The 25,221-nt window shown below is 42.1% G+C and overlaps 1 protein-coding gene across 2 annotated transcripts in view; it reads left to right on the forward strand.

Moving 5' to 3' along the window:
- The window catches only part of DSCAM (DS cell adhesion molecule), a 746,447-nt gene that overhangs the window by 572,290 nt on the left and 148,936 nt on the right, over positions 1-25,221 (forward strand). For both annotated transcript variants that reach the window (XM_074389246.1, XM_074389247.1), the window contains exons 12-13: positions 23,486-23,682; positions 24,738-24,834. In XM_074389246.1, coding sequence (XP_074245347.1) covers positions 23,486-23,682; positions 24,738-24,834 — 294 coding nt within the window. The remainder of the gene's footprint in view (positions 1-23,485; positions 23,683-24,737; positions 24,835-25,221) is intronic.

Below are 25,221 nucleotides of genomic sequence, written 5' to 3' on the forward strand. Positions count from 1 at the left end.
AATATGAAGTTTAAAAACAATGAAATCATAAGTAAACGTTTTATGAAATAAATTTTTCTATACTGTTCAAATGATCTTGAAGACAGCATTTGTTTCTTAGGCCTGCCCTACAAAGTGACCACGACTGAGTGGCTTAAAACAGCGGAAGGCCGGGCGCAGTGGCTCATGCCTGTCATCCCAGCACTTTGGGAGGCCAAGGCAGGTGGATCATGAGGTCAGAAGATCGAGACCATCTTGGCTGACATGGTGAAATCCTGCCTCTACTAAAAATACAAAAACTAGCTGGGCATAGTGTTGCGTGCATGTAATCCCGGATACTCGGGAGGCTGAGGCAGGAGAATTGCTTAAACCCAGGAGACGGAGCTTGCAGTGACCCAAGATTGCACCACTGCACTCCAGCCTGGTGACAGAGCAAGGCTCTGTCTCAAAAAAATAAAAATAATTTTTGAAAAACAATAGAAGTTCCTTCTCTCACAGGCATCTGAAATCAAGAAGTCAGCAGGGCTGTTGCCTTCTGGAACTTCTGAGGGTGCATCAGTTCCTCACCTCTCCCAGCCTCCGAAGGCTCCCTCAGCCCTTCACACTTCCAACCCTGTGGTTGCTTCACTCCAGTCTCAGCCTCTACATTCACATGGCTTCTTCCTTGTGTCTCTGTGCCTTCTCCTTTTCTGTCTCTTGTAGAACACTCTTCTTCAGTGGATTTAGGACCCATCCTAATGAAGGATGACCTTATCTAGAGGTTCTTACTTTTAATTAAATCTGCAAAGATTCTATTTCCAAATAAGTTCATATTTTGAGATTCCAGGAGTTAGGATGTTGATATATCTTTGAAGGACCACAATTCAACTTACTAAAGGGATGAAAATTAAAGTCAAAAATAACCCCTGAAAAAACCTACTTTATGGCCAACGATGTAAATTGCTCTTTGTCACAATATACAACAGAGACCTCACAAACCTCGGGGTTTTTGGTGTGAGAATGGTGAAAAAATAGATAGAAAGCAGCCTAAAATGTGCACAGCGAGTGTCATTGTGTTACTGGAGAAGGATGTACTGTTCGAGTGATTGGTTCATGAGGAAATGCAAAGCAACTTTTTTAAGACCATTTTCGAGAAAGGATAGCATCCTAAAAACTCAACACAAGATGTTGTCATAAGCAAGGCTTTTTCAAGCCTTGTTTTGTAGCTAACTGTCTCCTTTCTCTGGTACTTTGTTGATTATCTGAGCAATTTAACTTCATTAGATTCTTTGGGGAAATGAATGGGATTGATTTGTCTTTATTTGACAGTATCAATGGGATTGATACTGTCAGAGAGAGTGATAAATGGGTTCATGGTACCTTAGAAATGTCATCCTTGCTTGATCTCCTGAAGGTCCATCATTATTTATTATGAGATCCATGTGAATATGGGTCTGTGTACAGCAATAGAGGACCATCACTATGTAGCTCCCCTTATGTGGCCACATCATCACGGAACTCTCTAGGAAAGGGCTTACTCCACAACAATGCAAGGGTCATTGGTGTCCTCTCGTCTCTTCCCGATCATTCAGCACTCTGGCAAAATCACCACAGCCTTGCTCCTCAGCTCAGAAACTGCACTTCACATCAACCAAATAGGTAAGACAAATTACTTAATGGGAATTGTAACCTTTCCTCCTCTCAGTAGACAGACCCGCAGGGGAAGCCAAAAGACCACCCCTAGAGGGCTGGGTGTGGCTAGAACCAGGGCAGAGGGCAGTGAAAGCCATTGCAGCATTGAAGGGCACTGCCCAAGCGGGTGGTAAAGGGATGGGGATTCTGACCTTGCCTTCCATTTCCCACCCTAATACTTGCCACTGATTGGCCAGGATTGCCTCTATTCCAGAAGGAATATGAACAGGCCTTCTTTTGCATCTGTTTGCCCTTTTTTTTTTTTTTTTTTTTTTTTTTTTTTTTTTTTTTTTGCTTTCATAGCTTCACCTCCTTTGAGATTGGCACCTTCCTTCTCCAGATTCCTTGATGTGCTCAGTCAAGTCACAGACAAATCTTGCTGCTCTGGGATGAGTCTATACCCCTAAAGTGAAGGTTGGGAAAACTGAGAGTCATGGAGCATCAAAAGATAGCTATGGTTCTTGCCACAGAAAATCACCTATGTACATATGCCTCAAACCAATCACCTGAGCTGCTTCCGTGGTCATCTGAGAACCCATGGAAACTTGGCTAGGAATTCCTCTATAAGGTGAACATTTCTGCTCTAAGCCACGGTACAGATGACTTAAATCACGTAATCGGTAAAGATAAAATAAGAGTGGAATACCAAAAACTAAAGCAAAATTCCATTTTGAACTAAAGAGATAAAATGCATTCTACAGGCTATGCAATTTGACTACAGTGTGTGAAGAATGGGATGTTGACTTCTGCTCAGAATTCTTACGTATCAAAACCAACTTCATGTTCAATCTAAACACTGTAGCTCTCCTGGTCTGTCTTCCCTCTGCAGTCTAGTTGCTGGGAGTCACCTTCAGCAGCTCCCGTGTGCCACTCAAGGTTAGGCCTCTGTGTTGTTCTCTATGCTTTGAGCACCCTTGCTCCTTTGCAAAAAAGAAGTTGTAGAATTGGCCAGATGTGGTGACTCACACCTGTAATCCCAACACTTTGGGAGGCCGAGGCAGGTATATCATGAAGTCAGGAATTCAGGACTAGCCTGGCCAATATGTTGAAACCCCATCTCTACTAAAAATACAAAAATTAGGTGAGCGTGGTGGCACACTCCTGTAATCCCAGCCACTCTGGAGGCTGAGGCAGGAGAATTGCTTGTACCTGGGAGGCAGAAGTTGCAGTGAGCAGAGATTGGGTCACTGCACTCCAGCCTGGGCGACAGAGCAAGACTGCTTCCCCCACCCCACCCTCCCAAAAAAGCTGCAGAATTTCAGTCTCCCATGACAAAACACACACACATTTGTGTAGCAGCTACTATGTGCCAACAATTGGGGTCTACACAATTAAGACATCATCTTTAACCTCAAGCAATTTACAGTCTGGGGGACAATGATAGAGGAGAAGAATGAGGTGTGGATAAAAATGCTTATTGGCAGAGTACACAGTGGAACGTGTGATAACACTTCTAGATAGAATGCAGTTGGTCCATAGGCATTTGGTGAGAATCTGCATGTCTTATGCATCGTGGTCTGTACCGAGGACAAGTCACTGCCTTTGGAAATATTCAACTCGTGCCCTGATGGATAGACAGATAGGTCTACACATCAAAAACGCACGCCTTGCCGCACATTTATGAAAACAACAAAAATAAAAAAAATTATAACACCACATGCAGCCAAACTGAGGAGAAACTGAGTCCCCCATGTGTTGCTGGCAGGGACGTAATGGGGTGCAGCCATTCTGGAAAATTATTTGGTAGTTTCTCACAAGATGAAACATGCACTTACCATGTGGTCCAGCAAGTGTTCTCTTGAACATTTATCCCAAAGAAATAAGAATTTACATTCACAAAATAAGTTTTCTAGAAATGCCCATAGGAGCCTTCTAGTAGCCAAATTCTGGGGGGAAAAAATGACAAAATAAATGCTTCTCACAGATGAAGGGTTGAAAAAAATCTATCGTCCATCCTTAGTTTGGAATACTATTCAGCAATCAAAAGAAATGGACTATTGACACATACAATGACCTAGATAGTCCAAAGGGCATTATGCTTAGTAAAACGAAAACAGTCAACTTCCAAGGTTATGTTTATAAAATGTCCTTAAAATCATAAAACGGCAGAGGTGGAAAATACCTTAGTGGCTACTAGGGGACAGGGACAGTGGGTAGGATGGGGCCAGGTAGAAACACAAAGAAACCGACCAGGAGTTCTTCTGTGGTGTGGAACAGTTCCACATTTGTTGGTGGTGGTGGGTGCATGGACCTCTAATGGGATAAAGTTAAACAGAAGTGTACACCCACACACATACACAAGCACATACACACAGATGGATGTGGGTTAAAAAATGATGAAGGTGGCCAGGCGCAGTGGCTCACACCCGTAATCCCAGTACTTTGGGAGGTGGAGGAGGGTGGATGCCCTGAGGTCAGGAGTTTGAGACCAGCCTGGCCAACGTGGTGAAACCCCATCTCTACTAAAAATACAAAAAAATTAGTCGGGTGTGGTGGCACGCACCTGTAATCCCAGCTGCTGGTGAGGCTGAGGCAGGAGAATCATTTAAACTCAGGAGGCAGAGGTTGCAGTGAGCTGAGATCGTGCCGTTGCACTCCATCCTAGGTGACAGAGCAAGACTCCATCTCAAAATAAATAAATTGATGGTGACAGTATCTACTCTAGTGAATGATGTTAACTGGGAATGTTCCTGCGTAGGTTTCCTGGCTCTGATATTGCACCACAGCTATGGAAAATCTCAACAGGACCAGAAGTCAAAGGACACACAGGACTCTGTACTATTTTTGCAACTTCCCAGTAGTCTGTATTGCAAAATTTTAGCTTTGCAAAAGTAATGCCAAAAGACAAAAGGTGCATATGTACAGTAAATGTGATGTATACATTAAAACGTTGTGGGAGTTCAGAGAAGGGAGAGCCCCTTGTAGAGGTAAGGTCAGGAAGGGCTCCACAGAGGAGCTAGGACATGACTTTAATACAAAAGGACAAGTAAAATCCAGCTTGAAGAACTGAAGGTAATTTTCAGAATGGCAAAATAGTGCCAGCCAGTCATACCTGGGAAAGAAAAACTATGTTCCCCGACCACAAAATAGGGGATGTGGGAGGTATAGAAACACACCAGTTATGTTCAAGTGCTGAGGTATAATGCCTGGGTAACGAAGGAGTTAGTGGGCAACTGGGAACAGCTTGCAGCAAAATTATAAAATATCTTAACTTTTAAGCTGTGAAAATTGAGCTTAATCTGCAAATCGCAGGAGATATTGTAAATTGCAAGTGTGAGGACATCATACTGGAAGTCACATGTTAGGAAGCTGAGTCTGGCAGAGCCCTAGGATAGCCTGGAGTGGGGACATGAAGGAAGGCAAATGACCGATGAGTTAGAACGCCGTTTCACAGCCCAGCACAGGCATCCTGATTATGGCTTGCATTAAGCTGATGGTCACAGGACTAGAAGGGACAAGTCTAATTTAAAAGATGTTATGAACATTGACCAAAAAGGACCAGGCCACTGATTGCCTTGGGGACCTGGGATCCATCCAAGGAAGAGCTTGGGACAGGAACAGGGACAGAGAAAGCTTGGAAGAAAAGGTGCCACATTTCATCTGGCTCATGCTGATTGTAAGGGGATGGTGTGCCTTCCAAATGGAAGTACCTGGCTGACATCCAGAAATGGGAGATGGCAGCTCAGGAGAGGGTGGGCAGGGCTTTATAAGAAATAATTGAGACAGCCCAAGCAGGTCAGATCATCAAGAGTCAGAGTGGAAAAGACAGCAGAAGAGGAAGAACAGAAATGTAGGTACCCTTTGTATGCAGGCACTTCCATGCAGTGTCTACGAAATAAGTAGTTTCTCACTTCATCCAGTCTTCTTGGCATTTTGTTCAAAGCCTGGCATTATCCTGGACAGTTCCAGGGTTGACCACGTACCCTGAATTACCTTCTCACTCATCCTCCCCCACTGCTGCTTTAACAACCTCCTACTACTCACTGCTGTCAAGGCAGAAGCATGTGCAATGCACTTCACCAACCATGGCAACCAGCCCTGAGAGGCCCAGGTTGGAGAAGATGAGGGGAGAATCACTCATTGTCCAAGTGGCCACAGAGAGCCTCCCTGAGCTCACAGAACCTCACTCCTACAATTAATCCTGACTGCCAGTTCTCAAAATAGGGCCCCTCATTTAGCTGTCAGCTATCTTGCTCTTACCTTCTCTTAGAGTTTCTGAGAAGAAATCATAATAGCTCAGACCTTATCTTTGGGGGCTGTTTGCTTTGAGGGCTTTTTCCTTAGTTGCATGCGTCCTATCGCCAGCAAATGTTTCTTAATCTCCCTAGAGGATCAGGTTGGCCTGTTTTAGATTTTTTAAATGAGAGGTTGAGAGAAGTGAGGAGAGGGGCAGTGAAAGCTGCAGGTGCCTCTCCATATTTCTGCCTCACAACCCAGGGGGATTTTGTGTAGGGCTAAATGGAACCCCCTGAAGAAAACAGTTATGTTAGAAGATCTTTCTGCATGTTCTCATCATACTCAATATGTTCCTTCACACATACGTTGAAGAGGAAATGTTCCTTCCTTCCCAGCTGTTCCCTGCTGAGTAAGAATTCCTGACCACGTGAGAATATGAGGGCACGCAGCCCTCCAAGATCCTTGGGAAAAACAATGAAAGCAGCGGCTCAGTGGGCTGTTCTCCATGCCCAACCGAAGAGCCTTTGGGATTCACTGCCATTTTCTGTGACAACGGAGCTGTAGCCTGATTTAGCCCAGAAATGTAGCCTCTGGAAGTCTTCAGTCTACACTGAAAGACATTTCAATGCATGTTTTTCAGGTGGACAGACACTGCTACTCAATTTTTTTTTTTTTTTGAGACAGAGTTTTGCTCTTGTTGTCCAGGCCTGAGTGGAGTGCAGTGGCACAATCTTGGCTCACTGCAATGTCTGCCTCCCAGGGTTCGAGCTATTCTTATGCCTCAGCCTCCCAAGTAGCTGGGATTACAGGCACCTGCCACCACCACGCCCAGCTAATTTTTTTATATTTTTAGTAGAGTCAGAGTTTCACCATATTGGTCAGGCTGGTCTCGAACTCCTGACCTCAGGTGATCCACCTATTTGGCCTCCCAAAGTGCTGAGATTACAGGCATGAGCCACCACACTTGGCCAATGCTGCTTGAATTTGAACCAGGAATATTTGTTGATGAGAACATATACTAAATCCATTACTCCATTGATTCCATTTTTATTCCATTGATAATGTATTGTAGGTATTATTAGGAACTAAATTGAGTCTCCCCCTAAAATGTATATGTTGGAACCCCAACTCCTGATGTGACTGTATTTGAAGACAGAGCCTTAAAGAGGCAATTAAGGTAAAATTAGGTCATAAGGGTAGTTCTCACCTAATCTGACTGGTGTCCTTCTAAGAAGAGGTTAGCTGTAGCCACACACATAGAGGAGTGACCATGTGAGGGCACAGGGTGAAGATGGTTATCTGCCAGCCAAGGGGAGAGGCCTCAGAAGGAACCAGCCCTACCAACAACTTGATCTTGGACTTCCAGGCTCCAGGACTATGAGATAATACAGCCCTATTATTGAGACCAGCCAATCTGTGGAAATTTATTATGGCAGCCCTAACCAGAAAAACACAGGGATCTTTCTGAGACTTTACATAGAGTTTTTAGTGTTTTCGGGGCTGAATAATATTTCATTTGTACTTTTTAAGTTACTTGTTTAAGTAACTGTGAATATTTATGTTGTGCCTAAAGGCTCCTCTACTCATTAAGGTTGCAAGGAACATCCTAATACATAAAACATGCACATTTATCTAATTAACTTCCTAGGATAAAATGCCAGAAAAGGAATTACAGGGTCAAAAGATGTGCTCATGCCACATAGTTTTACACCTGACCAAGCCGGCTTCCCAAAAGGCTGTAGCACCTGACATTTCCATTTGCAAGATGGGAGGGCCAGCACCCCAGTCCCTACCTCCTACTAAACCGGACCATTTCAGTCATCTGCTCTGCAATGGCAGGAAAAATGATCCTTAATTTCACATAAATTAAAGAAGTTGAATATCTTGGTATTTTAATATTGGAATTTCCATTTGTTTAATGAAGTCTCTATCCTTTTTCACTTTTTCTGGGATTGTTTTTAATATTTATAAATTTGTGTTATTACATAGTAAGTTTTTTCCTGCTGTTACGATTTTTTTGTTTGACATTTTTAAAAATTTTATTTTACTTGTTTATTCATTTGCATGTTTATTGCCATATAGAATCTTTTTTTTTTTTTTTTTTTTTTGTGAGATGGAGTTTCGCTCTTGTTACCCAGGCTGGAGTGCAATGGCGCGATCTCGGCTCACCGCAACCTCCACCTCCTGGGTTCAGGCAATTGTCCTGCCTCAGCCTCCTGAGTAGCTGAGATTACAGGCATGTGCCACCATGCCCAGCTAATTTTTTTGTATTTTTAGTAGAGACAGGGTTTCACCATGTTGACCAGGATGGTCTCGATCTCTTGACCTCGTGATCCACCTGCCTCGGCTTCCCAAAGTGCTGAGATTACAGGCATGAGTCACCTCGCTCGGCCGCCATATAGAATCTTTAACAGGATGTGTTGTCAAATCTGCTAAGCATTATATTTATGGTTGCTGTCCTGGGGTATCATGCATGCAATTTCTTTCTCTTCTTGAAATAGAAAAGAAATCACCTAAATTTTCTTTAGATTGTTTTTGTTTCATTTTAAGACAAAGTCTTGCTCTGCTGCCCAGGCTAGAGTTCAGTGGCATGAGCAGAGTTCATTGCAGCCTTGACCTGTTGGGCTTAAATGGTGCTCCCACCTCAGTCCCCTAGCTAACTGGGACTACAGTCACGTGCTACCATGCCCAGCTATTTTTTTTTTTTTTTTTTTTTTTTTAGAGATGGTATCTTACTATGTTGCCCAGGCTTCTTTTGAACATTTTCTGTAAATCTCAGGGGAAAAGCAAGGGTTAGAGATGTTTGCTACCACATTATTGGAATTTTTTTAAAAAATAGAAGCAGAGGTTTTTTTGTTGTTTTGTTTTGTTTTTGAGACGGAGTGTTCCTCTGTCATCCAGGCTGGAGTGCAGTGGTGTAATCTCAGCTCACTGCAAACTCTGCCTCCAGGATTCAAGCAATTCTTCTGCCTCAGCCTCCTGAGTAGCTGGGATTACAGGCGCCCACCACCACACCCAGCTAATTTTTGTTTTTTTAGTAGAGATGGTTTTCACCATGTTGGCCAGGCTGATCTCGAACTCCTGACCTCGTGATCCACCTGCCTCTGCCTCACAAAGTGTTGGGATTACAGGCACAAGCCACCTCACCTGGCCAAAAGCAGAGTTTTAACTTACTTAATATAACACATCCAAATAGTTATGTGGAAATAGTCCAGGAAATACGGTTGATGCTGGAGGTACCCATTCCTCTCACTGGGTCTCAGTGTGTGCCCTCCTCCATGCCCCTAGCTGCACCATTGTTCCTCAGGAACATGTGCAATGTGCAACCTCTGGAGTCTTCCCTTGACCTACTGAGTCAGCCCCACAGGTCAGGCCTCACCCCATGTGCTAACATGCCCTCCAGAAGACACTCACAGCCTGTGCTCTGCTACCCAGAGCTGCCTCCCCGAGTCCTGGCCTCACGTGCTTTTCCCCAGCAGTTTCTAGTGGGTTCATCCTGACATCCCATTCCTGTCATTAGGGACACACCTACTGGGATGAAGGTGTTCTGGTGACAGTTCATTTGCAATTCCCACAGGCACACGCAGCCTCACACGGGTGTTCAAAGCTCTCTTTACCTATATGCATGGACATTGCTATCCTTAGAACTGTGTGGAGTTCAGAGGGATACAATCAGAGCACAGGTTGCACGTTGTGTCAGATTTCACAATTCCTTCTGCTTTGGGCAACCCAGGCTCTCTGAGAGGAAGCAGGGGCTGCCACCAGTGCCAAAAAGCCTCTATGGATGAGATAGTTCTATTTCAAATATAAAAGGCCAAATGAGGTAAAGCCTCCAAGGCCTGTTGCATAAATCCTCCCTAAATGAGATGGAGAGAACAATGCAATAATCTTTCTTCAGGAGAAACTATAGGTGATTTTTTAAACATTATTAACTATCCTCTGATGTTTTGAAACATACTTAAATATCTTATATGCCTGTTTTATACGTGCATGCAGGGAAATATGCGATATAATATTCACCCAGGCAAAGAATTGGGGACATTATCAAGGAGATATTTTTCATACTTCAACAGATCATTTTTTGTGGCTCTTTAGCCTGGGACATTGTGCTGTGAGAGGTGCAAGTTTCTGTGTTCAAGAGTACACCTTTATTGTTGTTGAGACAGTCTCACTCTGTCACCCAGGCTGGAGTGCAATGGCATGATCTCAGCTCACTGCAACCTCCACCTCCTGGTTCAAGTGATTCTCCTGTCTCAGCCCCCTGAGTCGCTGGGATTACAGGTGCTCACCACCATGGCCTGCTAATTTTTGTATCTTTAGTAAAGATGGGGTTTTGCTTTGTTGGCCAGGCTGGTCTCAAACTCCTGACCTCAGGTAATCTGCCTGCTTCAACCTCCCAAAGTGCTGGGATGGCAGGTGTGAGCCACCACACCATGCCCAAGAGTATACTTACTTACATGAAGGAGCAGTGGATGAAAACTGCTAAGACCTGGCATGCACTGCTTGGCAGCCCTCATCTTCCTTGGAGCTGAATCTTCCTAGCAGGTTTCTGCTTCATTGAGAGCCGTCAATACCTCAATTAGTGCCTGTTCATCTCCCCTGGGAGGGACCGTTACACATGTCACTTCACGAGCCTCTGAACTCTAAAAACCCCCTGAGAGCTGCTGGGTCATAAAATACCTACTGATTAACAGAGCTGTTTTCCAACAGTTCTTTGCTCCTTCCATTTCCCCCTTTGTAAAGCTGTATCAGCTGACATACACAGAAGACACAGAGTGATGCAGCCTGCCAACAGTGACATGGAACATATTCCTGCAAGTGTGCCATGCATCTGTCTACCAGTTTCACTCCTGGATGCAGGGCCCATAAGCCCACATCACAAAGCCTGAAAAAGCACTGGTTTTAGTTGCATGTGTAGTGCGTGTGTGCATGTGTACACACACTTGCTTGTTTGGGCATTTACCTGAAAGCTAGGACCTCTATCTCTCAGTATCATTAATACTACAATTCAGTTACATGAGAAGAACCTCACTCACCCCTTTGATTATGAAAGTGAAGGCATTGGTTCTGGCTTCCACAGGCTGGGTGTATTCCTTGTTCTTTTAGAAGAGGTGCTTTTCTGTCTGCAAAACCAATGGTGTTATTCTGTATCTCCATAGCCTCTCTAAGCCAGTTGTCCCCTCAACAAACCTATAAAATAGGCTAAAGTTATAGAGACCATTGAGAACTTCAAGGTTTTCCTTTATGAGAAAGTTCTTAAATAAGAAAGAAATTTATAGTTGTATGTTTATCTTCTAATAAATGTCATAAAAAATGCATCATCTTGGCTTTCACACAAAATTTGGAAGAAATATTTTAAGGTAATTAAAAGGCTTTAGGAACCATTGCCCATTATTCCTCCAGTAGACACCCAGACAGGTATGAACATAAACATGCATCCACCATCCACACAAACACGTGCACACATGCACACATGAAAGAATGCCTGGACATGCATACAATTGCACATGTGCTCATACAGGCACATTCATGGGTGCATGTGTGTGCACACATGCACACAAATATAGGTTCTATAATTAACCTATAGCAACAATCTCTTTGAAAACACAACTGGAAACCCTGTTCTTGGAAAGTAAGCAGACCATCTCCCCATTCTCTTCATAACAAGTTAACAAAAGTTAGCACTTAAAACATCCCCGTTTTCCTTTTTCCTTTTACCTATGTTGTTAGTATTCCAGGTAATATGATGGGCACAACCATTATATTATTTATCAAATTCATTAATATTTCATTTAAAACCTACATACGTGAAATTTACTTTTAAACATATTTTATTTATTGCTCAACCTTTTTAAAAATCACACTAAATATTTAAAATTTTTAAATCTGTGTGATCCCATCATCTTAACACTTATTTTTCTTACAATCCTTGCCTATACATATATATGAAAAGCTCTTTAGCCTTGGAGGAATGTACAATGTAATTGGAAAACCAAGTCATGAATACAAATGTTAGCTAGAAATAAAGACCAACTTTATAAGCACTTTATGGTCTACAAAGGTCTTTTCATGTATATAATTGTGTTGCTTCTCTCCACTAAGGTGGACATCACCATTGCACCCATTTGATAGATGATTCAGAGCATAAATGCCCACCTAATTTTATAGCTTATCAATTGACAGAGCCAAAAAACCTCAAAATCAGTTCTACTGATTCCAGACTCTGAACTGCTTCTGCAATATGCACACAAGGTGCTAGAAAACAAAGTTGTGGGTGACAGGTAGGGGCAGGATGACACAAAGAACAGGTGTAAAGCAGTCCCCAGGTGGAGGCTGCTTCAGATATATATCGGGACCCCAGAATTTGCATTTCTAGCTAGTTGCCAGGTGATGCAGGTTCAAGGCTGTATAATCAAATCTGTGTATAAAATGAAAGAAAAAAGAGGCACTATATATATGGTAGGTATCACGCAAGACACAAATGAATGAGGAAAGGTTGATGCTATTTTATGAATGGTTCAAAAGCAGCCAAGGATGTATCACGTTGTTCATGCATCTGTACACAGGTGGGAGACAGATGGGCTGCATGGGTTAAAATTCTGGCTCCACTACTCACTACCTGTATGACCTTGAACAAGCCATTCAGCCTCTCTGTGCCTCAATTTTTGTATTCATGATTATAACACCTCCATCCTAGGGTTGCCGTAAACATTAAAAGCTAGTGCATTTCTCAGCATAGAGCTTAATGCATATTAGCTGTAATTATCATCATCATTATTACACCAGATGTTTTTAAAAGGGCATTTATATCCTTGATACTAGCATAGTCAAATGAACAAGGAATGCAAAACAGTGATACAATCCAGATAACCAAATAAAAAAAAAATACAGGCATCATATGAAAGCCAATGGAAACATCCCACTAAAGGTCGAATGAAGAGGGCACAGTGGAAAATGAATATTGACACAGATGAAGATCACACGGTCAGAGTGGCTTCAAGGAATAGGTGAAACTTTAGAAAATAGAAGCATGGTGAAAATTATAAAGCTGAAGGAAGGATCAAAATCCTGGGCATTGGATCCCTTTGGACAAGAATCTTCAGGTGGAGGAGATCCCTGGGATACCCTAAAAAGCTATTAGCTTTTAATTTCTAAATCAGCCCTGGGAGGAGAGTTTATGGGTACAGAAATTAAGGCACAGAGAGTCTGAAGGACTCGTTCAAAAAGATAACCAGCCCATCTTCCAGGAGACACAGCACACTAAACCACTAGGAGCCAGAGGCAGTGTGCTGTGCAGCGGGTGAGGTGGACAAAACATGGTAGAATTCACCACCCCACTGCGTGTTAATGGGGATGGTAATTAATCTTTTCTGTTTCTCCATAAAAAACAGCTGTACATAAAGCAGCTTCTCAAAAGTTAGAACATGGCTTCAGACCTGGTGACTCTGTGTCTGCTTCCAAGCCACTTGGAAACTGCTGGTTCTGTTCCTATGGAAACTGCTTGCCTTCCGGGAAATGCATCTGAATTTAAGAGTGAAGTGTGGCGGGGGTGGAATCCACCCCCAAGCTCCCACACAGTGGGGTTGGCAGGCTGTTGGCCCAAGACTTGTCTTTCTCATGGTCCTCTCTGTGGGCCTCATGAATATCCTGGTGACATGATGGCAGGCTTCCCTGTAGCAAGTGATCAGACAGAAAGAGAGAATTGGTGCACTCAGGTAGAAAGTAGAAGCCACAGTCCTTTTATAACCTGGTCTCAGGGTGACAAAATGTGAAGCTATGCAAGAGTTTGAATTCCAGGAGGTAAGATTGCCACAGATCATCTTAGAAAGTGGCTAGCCATGGCTCATAATATATTTTTGCTACAGTTAATAGCCTGGACAGCACTTACCCAATTTTTCAGAATGACATGATCTATTTTCTTCCTTGTTTCATTTATTTTTTGCTATCAGTGATGACAGGACATCAAAGTCTATTTACTGTTTTCTTTTTTCCGCATAATTATTAAGAAGTTTTCTTATTGGGCAAAATACAGCACCTATGTACATAACCAGACAGAAGGAAAAAAAAAATAGGAAGAAATGGCCTGCCTGCCTCCATGCGAGTTGGAGGAAAATACTGTTTTTAATATCTTTTGGTTAATATTCATAGTTGTCTTAAAAAATAAATCAACTTTCTTCCAATAATGTGACTTGAAATAACTTCAGAGTGAATATAATATGAACCCTAAATGTTCTTGGTCTTTCCCCTGACATATTTAATCATGTCAGAAGGACCTGGAAAAGCTGCCAGGAAGTGGAGATGTTGTCATTCTTGTTAAAGCTTAACATCAAATATGGCCCACTCCAGCTTGGAAACATGAATTTGCTTAATGGTTATAATCAAAGTAACTTCATTATGTAAGCATACTAACCCAGCTGAGGAGATATTTTAGTATGTGCTAGGAATTTATTAATTCCTGGCTGGAGAAATCATTTTCTTTATAAGGATTAGAGGTGCCCAGTGGGGAGCCACACTTGCTGAAATTTTTATGAACAATAAGGATTTGGACAGGAGAAATTTTTGATTCTGCAGCAGTGATAATTGCACCCAGTGTTTCTGTGGGCCTTTCTTCCAGCACCCTCAGTGGGTTCCACTAACATAATCTCATTAATCCTCATTACAGCCTTAGGAGGCTGCAGGACTCATCGTTCGTATAGATGAGGAAACGGAGATGCAATTGAGAGGCACAGGCCACAAACAAGGAAAATACTGCTTGGCCTTTAAATGGCTTGAGAAGAAATAGGCACAAAGTCTCAAGCCATTTTCTCTAACAAAGTTCAACAGACTTTCAAAAAATAATGTTTGGTACATCTGTGTTTACAGTAACCAAAAGGTGAAAGCAAACAGGTGTCCGTTGACAGATGACTGGATTAAAGCAATGGTGTCTGCACATATCTTGAAATAGAATTCAGGTTTAAAAAGAAGGAAATTCAGATGCAGGCTAGAATGTGGCTGAACCTTGAGGGCATTATGCTAAGTAAAATAAGCCAGATACAGAAAGACAAACACTGTATGATTCTTCTTATAGGAGGTCCCCAGAGAAGTCAGATTCGTAGAGATGGAAAGTAGAATCCTGGCTGCCAGAGCCGGGCGGTGGGAGTGGTTTGGGAAAACGAGAGAATGAGAATTGTTTAAGAGGTGCCCGGTTTCAGTTTGGGAGGATGAAAGAGTTTGGGGGAGATGAACTTTAGTGAAGGCTGCACAGCAATGTGAATGTACTTAGTCCACTGAAAGTGATTAAAATAGCAAATTTTATGTTATGTATATTTTACCAAGCAAAGAAGAAGAATCCTGAGGAGAGCAAGTATTCACTGTGGCTGGGAAAATACTACTGTGGGTGTTGGGTTTTTTTTTAATTATTATTATTTTACTTTAAGTTCTGAGGTACACGTGCAGAATGTGCAGGTTTGTTACATAGGTATACGTGTGCCATGGTGGTTTGCTGCACATATCAACCTGTCATTTATTTTGGTTTTAAGCCTTGCATGCATTACGTATTTGTCCTAATGCTCTCCCTCCCCTTGTTCCCCACCCGCTGACAGACCCCAGTGTGTGTTTTTCCCCTCCATGTGTCCACGTGTTCTCATTGTTCAATTCCCACTTATAAGTGAGATTAGTCAGAGTGGCTTTTATTAAAAAGTCAGGAAACAACAGATGCTGGCGAGGCTGTGGAGAAATAGGAACACTTTTACACTGTTGGTGGAAGTGTTCCTTAGTTCAACCATTGAGGAAGACAATGTGGCGATTACTCAAGAGTCTAAAACCAAAAATACCATTTGACACAGCAATCCCATTACTGGATATATACCTAAAGGAGTATAAACCATTCTACCATAAAGACACATGCACACTTATGTTTATTCAAGCACTGTTTACAATAGCAAAGACTTGGAGACAACCCAAATATCCATCAATGACAGACTGGATAAAGAAAACGTGGCACATATACACCATGGAATGCTATGCAGCCACAAAATAGAATGAGATTATATCCTTTGCAGGGACATGGAAGAAGCTGGAAGTCATCATTCTCAGTACACTGTGGGTGTTTTTATGGCTCCCAGGTGATGTAAGGAATAGGAACCACAGGTTTAATGAAAGATAATGGTGATGGGTTGAGTGGCTTGGGAAGATGTTGACTGCAAGGGGATTAGCCACTTCCCTTATGAAGTCTTGCTTCTCTACCCATTGCCTTCACGATGGGAATAGCAGCTCCCTACTTCAGATTCCAGATTGTGGTTAGTAATGTCTAAGTCTTACCCAAGAGGCTGCCCTCTCCTCAGCTCTTCTTATTCCCCTCCACCTCAAGGCTGTTTCTCTCTACTGGAAGCAGTAGAAGCTGCCTAGGAGGTGGAGTAATGCCCTGACATTCGGGGACAGCTGCTGACTCTGACCCGCAAACTCTGGCCAAGCGACTGATGAAAGGAGTTCGCAGACAGGTGTTTTGCTTATGAGAGCATGGCTAGGGGACCCCACAGCTTACAGACACTGAAGAAGGAGTCCAACCATTCAGCTCACATATGCCAGAGACCCTTGTATTTATTTTAGGACAGACTTAATGACCAAGGTCTTAAGCAAACATCATCTGTGGGTAATCAACGTTGCCAACCCCAAATAGAGAGCATGCATATGGATGATCAAAGGCTGGTTTTAGGACAACGTGAGTAAAGAAGCTATTTAGATAAACTCCTCTATACTCCCTTGTTGTCTGCTCTTTGCTGTTAGCTCAAGGTAAGATGATTAGTCTGCCTTCAGCCATAATCCTTTACCAAAGCTTTTGCAAAGCCTCCCAGCCTTCCAAGAAGGTGTGCATCTTTCCTATAATTTTTCCCACCACCCTGACCAATCTACAAACAGCATCATGGGTATGCGACCAGTGCAGTACTACAAACCAAAGATTGTCTGCAGTCACCATCTTGAATTCTTAACAATTTTGTCTTTGAAATTGCGATTTGCAAGTGAAGTCCAGTGTGACAGTGGAACATGAACAGGCTACACGGAGCCACAGCTGTCATGTCATCCCACCTCTCACTGCCTCTCCAGAATAGATTTGCAGGTGTCCACTCTCCTGCCTCCTGGAGCCCCTGGCTCCCCTTTCCTGCAACTGCCCAGCAATGGCTGTGGTCATCCAGTTCATGGGGATCTAGGTAGGTATGTGGAGAAGGTCAGAGACAGCTCCCTGCAACATTTTTGGATGTGACAGCCCTCCCTGATTCTAGCTGGCAGTACCATAGAGCTCACAGAGGTTGACAGGGCAGGGTGGGTCTCCAGGTCACTGAGGGTTACCCATTTGACTGAGGGAGGCCTGGCTACACATCCCCACCCTGGCATGGGCATGACGATGGCAGGGATCCAGGCAGGTAGTGAGGCAAATGAGTGTGCATGCCAATTCACAGGGCTGTTACTGGGAGTCAGGGAGGGTCAGCACTTGCCCAGCTAGTACCACCATCCCAGAAGAAGTGGGATATTAAATTAAAAATGAAAGCCATTATGGCAGAGAGAGAGGGAGACCACAGAAGGAAGGAAAAACCTTTATCTTTTAGAACTTTAATGGTTTTCCCTGCTTTTTGAGCAAAGGGCTCCATATTTTCATTTGCTCTAGGTCCTGCAAATTATGTAGTCAGTCCTGTTTGCATAATCCTACAAGTATGCAATAGGCTTCCAGGATATGTTTGGGTTCTGCCTTGCAACTGAGAAATGGAGATTTCAAGTACTTTATGGGGAGTCACCTGTAAATGGACTTAGGTACCAGACTGAGGGGCATCCAAGGGTGTTCTGGCTTGAAGACAGTCAGGCCATCAGACACCCCTGTGGTCAGACACCCTGCACCCTGTGGGCCAGCCTTGGCCTCCTCTGTACTGTAAGGCAAAGATGCTTTGCACTTGGAATCAGAAGACTTGGATTCTTCTAGATCTTCCATTTACTAGTTGTATGACTTTAGGCTAATTACTTATTGTCCCCATCCTATGTAATTACAGGTAAATGCAATTAAGAATTATTTCTCCACTGAGAACAGGCATGTTGCTGTAGGCTCATGATGTGAAAGTAATCTGAGTTGTGAAAGGACAGAGGACAGATACACTATGTATTAACTATGCTGCTACTACCATTTGGCTTTCCAGACCCTGGAGAAAGGAAGGAGGACAGAGAAGGGAAGAAAGAGGACAGGAGAGATGGGTCACTTTAGGGATTAATAGAGATCATTTTACTGTATTACTTTTATGGTAATATTGATTTTTTTAAATAACCTTATTAAATAAAATGGAACTTTGCATTAGAGATAGGAGAGAGGCAAGGGGAATAGGTCTAGTCTTTTCCAGTCTTAAACCCCCTAATTCTCTGTTTCCTTACTTACAAATTAGGAAGAAAAGGGAGAAGATGTCAAGTAGAAATTAATTCCAAAATCTCCCATATTCTAATCTTTATTTTTGCCCATTTAAAGCAGGTGTTTGGTGTCTGGTTTCTATTTGACCATCTGCATAGATGTTTGTTAATATAGATGCAAATCCCGTGAATCTGCTGGAAATGTTTTTTCTGCGTCTCTTACTTCTATTTATGGCATAATTTAGAATCACTTTAAAATAGCACTTATATGCCTTGGCTCATTTCCATGGCTAGTGTTTTTATTCCATCATGTTGTTGTTTGGCTTAAATACTTATGCAATATAGGGGAAAGTTCTTAGCACATAGTCAACATTCATAAAAAGTAGCTATTATTGTTATTATGGCACTGTGAAAGAGAAAAAAGAAAAAGGCAGGAGACAGAAATAGAAAGAGGATGAAACAGAAGATGAAAGAGAGAAGAAAGTGAAGAAGAAAGGAAGGGAAGAATGAAGAAAAAATTCGGAGGGAGGGAGGAACGGAAGGATAGAGAGAAAGAAAGAAAAAAGAGAAGGAGAGGTAATGGCAATTAGAGCGGGAAAAGCCCTTGGGGATCATCTGGTTGAGTTGTTTCAATTCAGGCTGTGTATTTTAGGATCATCTGGGAAACTTAAATAGATTCATGCATAAGCCCACCCCAGTGACTCTGAGCCAGTCTGCAGTGAGGCCTGAACACTAGCCTATTTTAAAAGTTCCTAGGTGATTCTGAGATACAGGCCAGGCTGAAAACTCCTGATCCCATTCAGCTCTCCTATGACTCAGGTGAGAAAGCCAAAACCCAAGACAGCCAAGGGTCCTGCCCACGCCAAGTGGCAGGAGGTCAGAGTTAGATTCTCTGCTCACAGGCCCCTTTCTCACCTTTCCTTTTGGTAGGACATATGTGAGAAGCACCACTCTACCCTAAGAGCCACCTAACCCCACATCACTTAGGCAGGCCAAGGTGTGGTGGTTCCTTTTCCTGGGACATGATGAGACCAATGCATCTCCACCCTGAGCTGCAGAATCCAGGCAGGTGGCTGCCATCTTACAGCTTGACCTTTGAGACCCACACTGATGTATGTGTTTATCCAAGGTAGTTTTAAAATAGAATAGTTTAAAAAAAAAGTATTCAGTAAATTTTGCTAACAAAGAAAACACATTTTGATTCAACACTGTGCATTAAAACATGAACCGTGGAATCCAGGCAGTAGATACGTGGCTGATTGGTTTTTCTATATGTTTGAAATTTTTTCATAATAAAAATTTGGGAGGAATGTTTTAAAGGGGGCTTGAAGAAATAGCTTTAAAATGTATTTGTGTCTCAGAGCATCTTCCTCTTTTGACCTCCCACCCAGAAGCCCTGTAATTCCTGCCTCAGTTTCCCATCTTGGGCATTGGGGCCAGGTTCATGCTGCCTCATTCTTGGCTCCACACTCTCCTTTGCCATATCTGCTCTGAATGCCTAAAGGAACTGAGAAACTTCCCAGGATACAGATTTCCTGTGCGAAAACACAGGAAGAAGTCCTGGACACTCTGGGACCAGTGGCCATCTCCTTTGTTGAGGGTGATGATGATGATGATGATGATGATGGTTTTTGAATAGGACCAATCAAAGTCAGATCCTGATAGACTCCTGTTTTTGGGCTTTTGACAACCATTCTTCTCTGTAAAATGAAAGTATCGAACCAGATGCTTGTGACAGATATCTTGTCTCGTTCTGATTATCCAGACTGTTCAGTACTTCCTCTTGTTCAACTGTGGTTTCAGCAGAACCAGGTAGGAACAAAAATCATAAAAATGTATGAGGATTAATTTTGTATTATTGGTAGAGTCATTAAAAGGCTTGAGAGTAATTAGCTGGGTGCAGTGGCAGGCGCCTGTGATCCCAGCTACTCCAGAGGCTGAGGCAGGAGAATCACTTGAACCTGGGACTTGGAGGTTATAGTGAGCTGAGATTGTGCCACTGCACTCCAGCCTGGGTGGCAGTGCAAGACTCCATCTCAAAGGAAAAAAAGAACACTTGAGAGTAAATTTTGGAAACAATCATTAATATCAGTGATTTACTGATAGAAGTTTTCATTCTCTCTGTATCCTTGGGTTAAAAAATTAATATATGCATCAATTTATCACTGAATTACTTGTCAAAACATACAGTCACATACTCTTCATATTTTAATTATCTAATTATGTTAATTATTTACTGTTCATATTTTAATTATTTTATTTTAATTAGTAATTAATGGGGGTTACTTTTATTGATAAGATTAATTATTGCTCTTAGCTTAATCTCACCATATTCTCAGTATCTTTTGCATGATGGGAACACCCTTTAAAATTATTAATATAGTGAAACGCTCTCCTAAGTAATGTTCTGGTCAATGTTTGACAATTAGCTATTGATGGGGAGAGAATGGCAAAAGCCCTGATTTCTAGCACTTGCCAATTTCAGTGGTATAAACACTACCATCATTGCCAATTTTACGCTAAATGAGAAAGAGACATCATTATACTGCCGAGCTGAGCAGCGATGTGCACAGTCAGATCTCCCTGGCCAATGGCAGCAACTCCACTACACCACTGCATCTTTATGCTGCAAAAAAGTAGGTCAGAGGATGCTCCCTTATATCATAACATTGCAGATTTGTTGAGCATTAAGGATGCTGTTAGATAATATTATAGTTCATGAAGCAAGCTTATAAATTGATATGATATAAAACAGCACCTTCCTCAATGGTAATTTTGCAGGAGAGGCGCACAGTGCACAATCTCTAGACAAAGCTTTATTGGGTCTGGATCTCCCTTGGCCCTGCTAGCAGGGTTTGCCCACAGCCTCTCCTTGGTACAAATCCCTGTTAAATTGTCCCATCCATTTGTTATGCTTCAGAACTCCTTGCAGAAAGGGCTGCTCTACAGACATGTTGTCATCTCTAGACATCCATAACTGTGACAAGTGAAAAGGTCATGCCTTCAAACATTAGCATTGCAAAGAAGCCATGATAATGATTCATTTTTAAAAATCCTTTTGACCATTTCTTTAAAGGGCTGAAAATGTTTGAGCTGGATAGAGAATATGGGCTAGTCACAGCATTTCTGCCCAAGTGCTGAATTTAATAACCAGAACAAAAATACCCATTTTGGTAGGACACTCTTTCAAAGTAGAAATCTAAGTAAAACTGAGGATTATTTTTTTGCAGAGTAAGAAAGGCAAATTATAAACAAACCAGAGGCCTATGGTTTGGCCAAGGTACTTCTCTCATCAAATGCAATAAAGCTTGCAATTATTTTTTTTTAAAGGGGTGGGAAAGGGAGGAAAACAAACAAGTCCTCAAAACAGTGCTGCAGTTTTTGGAGAACAGTTCCTCCAGTTGGTTGTTTTAAAGTACCGGCATTTGCAATGCATTGCTCCCCAATAGTTATTTGAGAAACTTCTCAAGTTTCCTTTTTCAACATCAAAATTAATATGTTGACTTCTTTTCTTGGCAATGGATGACACAAGAGCCCACCCCATTTCCACAAGCCACCTAGAAATTCTGGTCCTTTTTGATAACATCTTATTTATCATATTTTAAAGGTATCTTTAAACATTCATACATAGTTATTTTTGCAGTCTATATCTGATGACTCTATCATCTGAAGCCCTGGTGTTAGTTTTCTCATGTGTCCTTTAGTTTTGGTTTGTGAGCTCATGGCCAGCAAAGCTTTCTCTGGGTGCATTTCAGTGGGCCTGGAGAGAGGACACATTCTTCTAGAGTATGTTGCTTTGGCTAGGCTCCTCAGGCCATCATCAAACTACAATCACCTGCATCTTAATTCTTTAGCATGAATCTGACTCTAGACTTATGTAGAGCCAGGCCAGTTTTACAAATTCTCAGGGGAGAGATTGTGTTTCTACATCTATAATTCAAGCTAAGACAGTTTCCTTCTCTCTTTGCCTTTGTGGATTTTTATTTTTTATTTTATTTTTTGGTTACGTATTTTCTCTCAAGATAGAACCCTTTGAGGAGCCTGGCTTTGAACATCTCACATTTAATGTCATGCCTCTCAGGTTGTCAAAGCAGCACCATTATATTACCTCTGGCTTTTCACCATCAGCTTTTGTTTTTGGTCTCTGGTTTTTCTCTCACTTTCTGATAATCTTAGTATATATTTTTAAAAAGGTATTCGTTATATGCAGTCCAGAATTTCTCGGTGGCTTGTGGAATTGGGGTGGGCTCTTGTGTCATCCATTGCCAAGAAAAGAAGTCAACATATTAATTTTGATGTGGAAAAAGGAAACTTGAGAAGTTTCTCAAATAAAGGTTTTCTTTTTCTCAGTAAATTGGAGGTGACATTCTCTGCTGTAAGTTATGGAAGAGAGACAGGTTTGAGGTCTCCAGTGACTAATAAAGGCTTGTAAGCTTTATAACAACTGTGGGAGATGGGCATGGTAAAGAGTGGTTACAAGTTGTGGTTAGCAGCCATAAGGGATTCACCTAAAGTTGACTAAAAGTGGAGGTTTCATCCCCATTGTTGAAAATGATAGTTAGTAACATAGTTGACCCCAGAAAAAGGAGGATAACCCTTCATGTTAAGTCTTTTTTATAGACAGAGCAACCAGTAACATCATTGTATTAGTCCATTTTCTATGCTAATAAAGACATACCTAAGACTGGGCTATTTACAAAAGAAAGAGCTTTCATGGACTCACAGTTCCATGTAGCTGGAGAGGTCTCACAACCATGGAAGAAGGCAAAAAGAAGCAAGTCACATCTTGCATGGATGGCAGCAGATAAAGAGAGAGTATTTGTGCAGTGAAACTCCCATTTTTAAAACCATCCGATCTCATAAGACTTATTCACTATCATGATAACAGATGGAAAAAATCCACCTCCAAGATTCAATTACCTCCCATCAGGTTCCTCCCATGAAACGGGAATTATGGGAGTACAAATCAAGATGAGATTTGGGTGGGGACACAGCCAAACAATATCGATCATTCTGTGTGCTAAGGGACATAGGCTGTGACCCTCAACAGGGTTGGAAGAGAGCAACGTGCCATGGGTATGAAACTGCATGGCAATTTCTGCCTGCAGCTCACTTACTCAAGTTTCATTTTTCTGCTGCCTTTCCTTTATTTTCTTGTGATTTTCACACAGCAGTTTCTTGAATAAATTGTATTTCCAAAAAAATGTCTCTTGAAATGTGAGTTACCTGAGTGTTTTGCCAGGGAAAATCAAGAACCTGCTTTGCTGAACACTTTGTGACCGTCTTGTTTTTTCAGTTCCTGCGATGATAACATCCTATCCAAATACTACCCTGGCCACACAGGGTCAAAAAAAGGAGATGAGCTGCACAGCACATGGTGAGAAACCCATTATAGTCCGCTGGGAGAAGGAGGACCGAATCATTAACCCCGAGATGGCCCGTTATCTTGTGTCCACCAAGGAGGTGGGAGAAGAGGTGATTTCTACTCTGCAGGTAAAAGCATGGCAAATACAAGACAATGGAACAAACTTTATTGGAAGAATAAGTCTTTCCTTTCACACAAGTGGGTGCAGATAAGTAGCAGATAATCTTTCGGAATTTATTTACGAAGCACCGTTTTTCTTCCCTTTCACACAGTGAGATTACTGAATGGCCTTCAAAAATAGTGCTTCAGCCTAAGTGTTATTAAGAATAGGATTATTATGAATGCAGCAGGAAACACAAGTGTAATAAAAAAAAACAAGTAAGAAATAAGGTTTTTAAATGACTGTTAATCCTTGAGGACTGTCAGCCTATGCTGTGCACATGTTTTAACTTCCTGCAGAAAGAAAAATGAGATAGGCTTTGGATAAAAATATTACCATAAAAAATATCTTGCTTCTTTGGAAAAATCCAAAGTAAAAATATTCATTCTGTCATTAAGAGAGGATCACGAAAGGCACTGTGAGTCATGAACTGGGTTGTGCTGTTATCATGGGGATGGAGGATGATACTGCAGCACACACAGGGAGGATAGGTGGAGAAGCCCTGTGTTTGTAATGCTTACATTGGCTCTGAAACAAGGGTCCATTCCTGGAATCCTGCTAGAACAGGAATCTGACAAGAGTCATGCTGGCCCCCAGCCCTGACTGCAGTATATAATCTGTTTCTTTGGACATGGTTGCTTTGGATGCTCTAAAGGTATACCATGAAGCAAATGTATATGTAAGATTTATGTCAAGCTGACCACGACATCCTGTATAAATTACACATCCAATTTAATGAGCTACAGCTGACATGGATGATGTCCATGAATCCTATTCATCTACACACTTACAATTATACTGAAGTAATTTGTCCTCAGAGGGGTATGTGTTTGTGTGTGATTTAGTGTGTGAGAATGTGGAGGAATGGGCATTGCATGAGTGAGTGTGTGTGTGTGTGTGTGTGTGTGTGTGTGTGTGTGTGCTGGGCATGGCAGGAGAACTGAAAGAGTGGAGAGAGAGCTTTACAGCCAGAAGTCATTTTGCCTACTGTGAAAGATGAATTTCTTTCTGCTTTACACATAGATTTTGCCAACTGTGAGAGAAGATTCTGGTTTCTTCTCCTGCCATGCTATTAATTCTTATGGGGAGGACCGTGGAATAATTCAGCTCACAGTGCAAGGTAGGAAGATGATAGCATAAGAGAATAAACACAGCTGTTTCAGGACAGGAGCTGTATGCTCAGCCTCGGGCATCTGTGTGGCTTCAGCCTGTCATGTAACACTTCCTAATTCCCAGGAAATTTTGAATATGTATCAAGTCAGTGCTAAAGCAGAATATTGCAGGGCCTGTGATTATGTCAAAGTAAAGCCCCAAAATGGGGAACAAAGCCCTTCAAGGAACCAGTCAGGATTGACAAACCCATGATTGTCAAGCCCATGCACATGCACACAAGTATAGCAGTGGAATTTCTTTACTCAATTTTAGAAATCCATCAGAATGAAAGGGAAATTCAACATTTGGGGCCAAAGTATGTTTTGAGTTAGAGATCCAAGCTAGAATAGTGACA

The sequence above is a fragment of the Saimiri boliviensis genome, chromosome 18 (genome assembly GCF_048565385.1).
Source record: "Saimiri boliviensis isolate mSaiBol1 chromosome 18, mSaiBol1.pri, whole genome shotgun sequence".
Lineage (NCBI taxonomy): Eukaryota > Metazoa > Chordata > Mammalia > Primates > Cebidae > Saimiri > Saimiri boliviensis.